Raw genomic sequence first — 8,390 nt, 5'->3', positions numbered from 1 at the left:
GATTGGCTATTGAACCGAGTGCGCGAGGCGCATGGAAGGGGCAAGAAGGTACACTGATTAATTGTTTTCTCTCAACTCAACGCAAGATATCCGGCTTGAGTTTCGACAGCACTGCATGTAAAGTCTATGGGGGGAAGGAAGAGACGAAAACACCGCGACTTGTCCTTTCCCGCACTCTCGCTCCTTGTCACCCCTTTCTCTCTTTCCCTCTTTCTTTCTTTTGTCCCAACCCTCGCTGCATTATCGGAGACATTGAGACAGTGCGCTACTTGTGGCCGATCGCCTTCGGGGGCTTGCGCCACTTGCGGCGATCTCGGCACCGGTACGGCCAGCCAGCGTGCTCGGGTTGCGCTATGTTCGCTACCGTAAAGCCGTTCGGAGGGCTCGTCACGCCGAAGTTCGCCTGCGTCATCATCGGCTATGTGAGCGCGGTAAGAGCGAATCGTGCTTGAAGGAGCTTCCTAATTGCACTTCTTTTCCCTGGCTCTCTACGTTGTCACTGGTTATTCCGCATATCAGATGACTGCAGATAATTGTCAACGAAAGGTAGACAACCTAACAAAGGCTGAAAGAAGCAGCTTTCAGTTTCGCAGTTCCTTCTTATTGTGTGATTTCTTTTTTTTGTACTTTACGCAAAGGCAAATTCCGCAGTACATGGAACACTACGACTCAAGTATAGAATACTCTGCTGTCACCTGCCTCAGTAGTTCAAATGTACGAGTATCCTGGCCCTATGGTTTCTTCTGGAGATTCGGTAACACTTAGAGTGAAGGTCAATTTGCAGAAATGAAGATCGACCACTAAATGCGTGCGGAACCAAGAAAAAACGTGCTTTTATGTATTATTAGCACATGTTTTTTTTTTCTATAGCCGTGTAGAGTTACATGGTTGGTACGATCTACAGCCTTCCTATAGGAAATTTTACCTATATAGCGTAACGGTAGCTCCGACGCTTTGCCATTGAGAACGCTAAAATATTTTTTTTAGTCGCACCTGGTGGTGGCCGTTGAAGTATCTGACAACCTTAGACAAATTGCATGCTATAAGAGATGGTACTTAAAATGTATAGTAACTGTCTGTTTCGAGTTCCTCTGTGAGTATATTAAAGAACGCAACCAAGAACCTAATGTAATCGGCAACACATTATGTAGTATATATAAGCTGCGAATTCCATGTTGAATGTGATAGGTGATGTGCGAGCGCCCTTATGGCCTGGCCGCATTGAATTATTGTTTCTACCAAGTGTTTCTCACTGTAACATGCTGCTTAACATTAATATATATATATATATATATATATATATATATATATATATATATATATATATATATGAACGAGAAGAAAGGGAACCGAGGGGCCCAACGTTTGTTAATCAATCATTAGAAGTCAAAAAACATAGATGGCAAGGACAACATAGGGGAAATTACTTGTACTTACTAATTGAATTAAAGAAATTATAAATTAATGGAATTGAAAATTGATGAAAAAACAACTGGCCGCAGGTGGGGAACGATCCCACGTTATCGCATTGCGCGCGTGCGGTGCTCTTACCGTTGAGCTACCGCGGCGCCGTTTTCCCATCCACTTTCTGGGGTATTTATGTTTTTACTACTATAGAAATAACTCTGGAAGTGTTAAGCAGCGCCACCAATGATTGATTAATAAAAATCGGGCTCCTCGGTTCCCTTTCCTCTCGGTGATTACATAACGAGGGTCTCGAATTTGACAACATTGATGCCTACAGGTAGCATGCGCGGGTTTATCGACCAGTTGCCTTCACCCAGAAAGATCACGTACTCGTGACGCCTACGGCAGGAAGGATGTACCGGCTGAATTCTTTACTCGTTTGTTCGTTTAAACTCTTCAAACTAAACAAACATCGGTCGGGCAGTGACAGTAAGTGCTAAGGCGCGCGATTGCTGCAAACGAGTTAATTTTTGCACGAATTTGTACTTTCACCATTTGTGCGTGTAGTTTTCAACTCAGTGTGGAACACTGCTGGGACGGTGGTTCGTGCACACGATCGTAACGAAGGGTAACAGCGCCACGAACGGAAAGCAAGAAGCAGGTGCAGTGGGAGTTGTGCATCTTCAAATTCACGAGGGTGGTCTCGCGAACAGTCTGCGGGGTCAACTTTTCCTGCATGACACTGGTCAGCTCGAGTGTCCGTGAATCGCTCCAAACGTTCCACGTGAATCGAAAATGCAAAAATATATAACTTGCGAAAACGTTTTGAATGGTTCATAGCATACATGAAAACAATCATGATCTTATGTACGAGTATGTGCCGCGGTCGCGAAAAAGTGAACAAGCGTTTGTTTGGAGCGTATTTTGCTCTCAAGCACGAAGCTTGCGAGCCTCTTGAATCCTCTGGAAGCATCTGAAAGCCTCTTGAAGTGGACTGCATGAAAAGAACGGGAGTTCACTAGAACGCCACGTTACTTGGAGGCTGCCGCTCGAGTACATGCATCAACATACTGCGAAACATTTATCGCGAATCACGCCTAACAATCTACGGCACAGCAATGTGGCTTTGCGAGGAGAAGTCGAGGCCGCAGGCCTTGATCATATCTATATTCAGAGCTAATGTCCTCGATATCGCTCTCCCCCCTTCTCAATGCGATACGGTTCGTCCTTATCATCTTTATCGTTGATTTTCTTACCGAGTACGAAGCACTTGAAATTTTCGCCATCACTTTCTTTCTTAGCGTCTATCGGTTTCAAGGGCCTAATTATTTTTTTTTCATTATCACAACCGCGCGTTCCGAGGGACCGTAATAAAGTTTTGTCATACCATCATACTGAATACAGGGAAAGAGCAAATGCCACCTGAAGTATCGCTTGTTTTCGTGCGGCTTTCAGATGTCAGTTCATTCTTGGGCATTTAAAGAATTGCAGCTCCTACGAGCCTACGACGATCGCTCGAAATTGAGAAACGATCAAAAGAGCCGTTGTTGCAGCGTCTGCACGAGCGGGCCTCCGTGCTTAGATGTAATTTCATTCCCTCAATATGCCGCATGGCAGTCTACGTGAACTATATGCATAAAATAAAAGAAGTGCAGGAGCACGTAGAAAATAAAAAACATTTAAATTCGACGTTTCGGCCGGGCTCCGGCCTGCATAAAGAGTCGGTTTCGGCGAATTTCGAAGCGCCGAAATTAAATGTTTTCGCTTTTCTATGTGCGCCCCTGCACCTCTTTTAACTTATTTAACACTGGATCCGAAGAACTACTTCGGATCCAGAACTACTTCGGATATATATATATATTGGAGCTCGAAATTGAGAAATACACACTTCAATCCACGGCTAGCAACCCAACGGTATGCAGAATTTTAGAGCAAATAGCTTCCTTTGGCTCTATCGCCCGTTTTGGTGGTCTGTGGTTGGCAGTCGGAGGCTGCTAGTCGGAGGTTGGAAAGGCGCGCGCGCTCACGTTGTGGGGCGCCTTCGTTGACGAACGCCAACTGTCACAGCTCATTGAGACGCACGCGCTGTCCACCCATACTATATACCACTAGAGAAGTGCTGGTGGACGGCTTTGTTCTCTACGTAATTGCGTAACGAAACAACAAAGGCTACCTAAATGTCCACGCTGCAACAAATATACGTCGTCGTCAAGGGCACCATTCCTTTAATAAGGTGGATACACGCCGCGGTGGCTCAGTGGCTGAGGCGTTGCGCTGCTGAGCACGCGGTCGCGGGATCGAATCCCGGCCGCGGCGGCCGCATTTCGATGGAGGCGAAAATGCAAAAACGCCCGTGTGCTTGCGTTGTAGTGCACGTTAAAGAACCCCAGGTGGTCAAAATTAATCCGGAGCCCTCCACTACGGCATGCCTCATAATCAGAACTGGTTTCGGCACGTAAAACCCCAGAAAGAAGAAGAAGAAAGTGAATAGATTTCTTGAAGCGTTATGCTACTCGCTTACATTGAGAATCACCGACGATAATTTCTGCACAATGTTTTTAAGAATGCGCAAGTAGTTTTCGAAACCAAATCGAGTATACATTTCGAGCAGTTTGCAAATATTAAACAGCTTTTTTTAACGGTAACTAACTTTAATTAACTAATTTAACGTTAATGAAGGTTTTTTTTTTACTTTTGGCTACTCTCGCCCCCGTGGCAATATAAAACCATGCTAACATCCTAGTAATTACAACATTAGCAAGTTTTCTTTTTCTTTAATTATACAATTCAGAACATAAGGCATTGCTCATTAAAATTACGAACGGAGAAAAACTAAAAACTTTGTCGATCTAAAATGAACGTTTTGCTTTCAGGAGTTGACAGCCGTGGTGTGCTGAACATCACGTTCCACCGATCGATGCAATTGCAGCTCCTTTAAGCACATTCTTGAGATATTTCTAAGAGCACACGTGCACTCTAGGTTTTATAGATGACACTACGGCCTTCTTAGCCAGTGGCCATGAAGCACAGAACTGCAACAGAGAGCCCCTGCAGGAGCAAATGCCGGCAATACACCTTCGAGGCTAGAAAACGTCTGTCTTCTACAACCGAACTATACGCTTCATACGATGTGCGCGAGCGCACTAACTCCACGCGCGCCTGTATTGCTTCGTTTGAAGAGTGAAGCAGGTTATCCTCTTTCCTCTGAGCGCTGGGATAATCACTTCTTACGGTGCACGATTTGCGCATCGTTCCCCATATGCTATGAAGAGGTCGCCAGGAACACTTGCGCGTCACCATTAACCCGGTTAAACTGGTAGTAAAGTTCACGCTGTGCTCGTTTGCGTGAGCTTACGAGGGAGACTGGGAGCGCACATTTGAAAACTGCTCTAAACTTGAGAAGCTTCCAGCCTGGTTTTCTGTGAAGTATCATGGCGATGCGATTTTACTTATCTTACAATAATTATATATTGCCACCCAAGTGAGTAAAGCCAGGAATTCAGAGCGGGACAAGCTCCAAAAGAACAATGGATTTCAACGAAAAACAGGCCTCCTAAACTTATTTTTATCGCACTGCAGCCCACAATGCGTGCCAGCGTTGCTTTTTCCATTTAGGCTCACGGAATATCTCGATTCCTTCTAACAGTGTATGTGCGCCCTTATCGCCAGGCCTGTGATCGCACTTCTTTTTTGCTGTTGTATGTCTGGATCCTTCTTGAAACTGTGAGCTCTTAGATGTGCCTCATCGGCACATTTGCGCACTGTTCTTGAAATAGGCTGTTGGATATAGTAGGAGACGTAGAGACTTTTTCGTGAAAAAAGTTCCGCTTTATTGTTCGGGTGCCTTTAGGCTTGGCAGAATAGTGCCGGCGTCAGCATCCATAGTTAACCCCCCCTATACGCTAACAAATCACTCTCCAACTCTCACTATATCGTTTAGCATATATATACAGGGTGTTTCAGCGAACACTTTCAAAAATTCTTAAAGGTTGCCTGTGCCAGATAGCCCAATTCTAGTTCATGAGCTGGTCTACTCGAAGAGGCGGACATTACTTGCCCAAGAAATCATCAAAATCTTAAAACCTCACAAGGCAAATGCTTTGCACACAAGAGGACGGCTTTCAAATACTATCTCATTTCAGTCTGGTTTTGTGCACAGTTCATAAATTTTTTCGTGATGATGATGATGATGACGACGACGATGAGTGGCTTTTCTTTTTGAAACGGGGTGGCAATGTGTACCACCACACTCCAGTGTGCTGCCCAAGTTCTTATAGGGTTTTAATGGCACTACTAGTCCCCATTTCGACTCCTTATTATATGCTAATCAGCGCATGAGCATATTTTCCAACGGCCATGTAGCAAATTGTATCGACGTCATTCTGTTTCTTCTCTATTCTCGAGCGTCAGCACTCTTTCAAACGTCTCTTGCTTAAGTTCACCCTGTGAGTGGTTACCCGTTCATTACCATCGTTAAACCTAGGGTCCATGAAGACACGTTATCTACTTTTAGATTAAGGATCTGAATTTTTAAAATGTTACGCTAACTCTTAACACTGTGCGATGCCTCTCTGAGCAGGAAGTTCCAGCTATGCTCACCGCCGCTGGATGAATCCAGTGGCTGTATTAAAGACTGTTGTAAGTGATCGATATGTCGTTGGGGGTGACGGCTAATCCCGGGAATCAATTAAGGTATATCACAGCACATTACACTATTTCGATGAGAACGCAGAATTATACTGCCGAACACTGCATCCGGGGTTGAAAATTGAGCTTGTTAGTACATTTTGACACTTATTTCGAGGAGCGCTATATACGACGGGACAAGGAAAGACAACACAAGGGCGGAGACTCTGCATTCAGACTCGTGACGTCGAGACTTTCACTGACATGTTTAGTTACAATGAGCAGGCACCGCGTTCTTCTCCTGACGGTTAACGTGATTTAAAGAATGACTGCGAGCGCGTACTGAATCACGCGCAGGCGCTGTCTATGGGCGGGTCCCTGGCCGCCTTCATGCGGATCCTGGTGGCCTCCAGTGACAGCCGCATCATACCCGACTACCAAGGGTCGGTGAAAGGTCAGTGACCCGGCGCGCAGTATCTATGGCGTTCTGCTTATGAGCACGAGGTCACGGGATCTATTCCCGATTGTGGAGGTCGCATTTCGACGGCGCCGAAATGTACAAACGCTCGTGTGCTTAGATTTGCGTGGACGTTAAAAAACCCCAAGTGGTCAAAACTTACCCTGAGTCCTCCACTACTGCGTTCCTCATAGCTCACTGAGCAGTTTTTGAACGTTAAACCTAAATTTTAATTTTAAAAATGTTAGCACAACCACGGCACCTTCACAATCTTTATGTGCCGTGCATGCCGTGAGCGCTCTATGTCAATAACGGCTCGTATACAGCCTCCCGCATTTTTAACTATATATCGCGCGAGAACAATATATGGTCGTGCGTCCTCCTGAAGGGAACATCGCATTAGACGACTCTTGCACAGGAGAGTGCTTAGTGCGCCTGAGAGTACCTCTGCCGGTCTCGCTGATTATCGCCGCTTTATAAGGCACTAAAATGACCCGTGATGGACACTCGCGCGCTATAGTTAAAAATGCGGGAGGATGTACCTTGTTGTTGCATCATAGATACCATTGGGATTCGTGGGCGGTACAGTCACACACTGCCACGCTGTTTTCCGCTTAAGTTAAACGCAGGAAGCGGTGTCGGTGACCTTCGCACGGGCATCACTATAAGATCATAATTCCTGACGCACTCGTCGACGTACTTTGTCGATTAAGCGGTGTGAAGGATAAGATGGTTTAAAACCACATGCACGAAATACGAGCTAGTACTGAATCCCCTGCTTTAATATGCGACCAGCTCCTTGGTGTGTGAAGTCTCCAGCAATTGGGACATTCCCGTGTTTCTTTTTTTTTTTTTTCATGTGACAAGGTTCGGCATAACAGACATTCACCTACAATCAAGTAAATATAGAAAATGCAGTGGGGCAGCCTATATGTTACCTTAATTCATCACTCTCTCACTCACTCAACCTACTCCAACCGATGTATAATCAAAGCAACGGTATAATCTTGCATGCCTCTCGCGTGACGCGAACATCGCGCATGTTCGTGGCTGCTAAATTTCGCGGTTCTTCTACTAGATTTCGCGATGTCACAGAGATAATGGCTTTAATGGGAAACTGGGGAAATTAGCCTGGGGGGGGGGGGGGGGGGGGGATATCGCCAGGATATTCGGGGATATTCTGGGGGATATTCGCCCCGTACTTCCAGGTGGCATTCAAGTTACTCGAAAATCGTGAAAATTAGTCCCGCGAAATGAAAGACTTTCTTCGTGCAGCTTCTTTTTCTATCACCTCTCTCCATCTGTAAACCGTGTCGCCGATTCCGTATCTCGCTCTGCGCGTGCGTGGTACGTAGTTTTTATTCGCTTAGTCGCTTGTCGTTTCACAACTCCCATCTCAATTTCTTCGCTTCCAAGTCTTTTCCAACATTGTCTTGCCACTCCTCTTGGGCGGTACACTGCCTTCTTTTGCCGTCAGTTCTAAGCAGGCCTTATTGCCCTCTTGTCGACGCTGTCCCCGTCTCTCCTCATTACGGCCCCAAACCGCCTCAGCATAGCCAGTGCACTCCCTGCTTTAGTGTATGCTAGGAGTTCACCTAGGTGAACGCTAGGAGTTCCGCCTTGATTGTCCCCCTGATCCCTGTACGTGTTGATACCCGCAAGTGGTGATGGCATACAATGAAGGCCCGGCGTTTGGTCGGCACGCTTGCTTGGCATCGAAGACGAGGGCAAGGCTGTTAATCAATAGTGTTTGCATATTTATCTCATTTGACTGTCGCCGGCACTTGAAATACGGCCCTCTTCGCATCCTACCTTCAACAGCGCTACATTTCTTTCTTTTTCTAACATTTTTTTTTTGTATGTGTGTGGGTGTGTGCGCGTGAGAGAGAGAGAGAGGAGA

General features: G+C 45.9%; 1 protein-coding gene across 2 annotated transcripts in view; it reads left to right on the top strand.

The window, feature by feature from the left end:
- Positions 1-257: 257 nt before the first annotated feature.
- The window catches only part of LOC119442812 (uncharacterized), a 29,673-nt gene continuing 21,540 nt past the window's right edge, over positions 258-8,390 (top strand). For both annotated transcript variants that reach the window (XM_037707844.2, XM_037707843.2), the window contains exons 1-2: positions 258-431; positions 6,391-6,487. In XM_037707844.2, coding sequence (XP_037563772.1) covers positions 354-431; positions 6,391-6,487 — 175 coding nt within the window. In that variant the 5' untranslated portion in view covers positions 258-353. The remainder of the gene's footprint in view (positions 432-6,390; positions 6,488-8,390) is intronic.

The sequence above is a fragment of the Dermacentor silvarum genome, chromosome 2, assembly GCF_013339745.2.
Source record: "Dermacentor silvarum isolate Dsil-2018 chromosome 2, BIME_Dsil_1.4, whole genome shotgun sequence".
Classification (NCBI taxonomy): domain Eukaryota; kingdom Metazoa; phylum Arthropoda; class Arachnida; order Ixodida; family Ixodidae; genus Dermacentor; species Dermacentor silvarum.
Note: the sequence above shows the minus strand (reverse complement) of the source record. Positions and strands in the feature narration are given on the sequence as shown.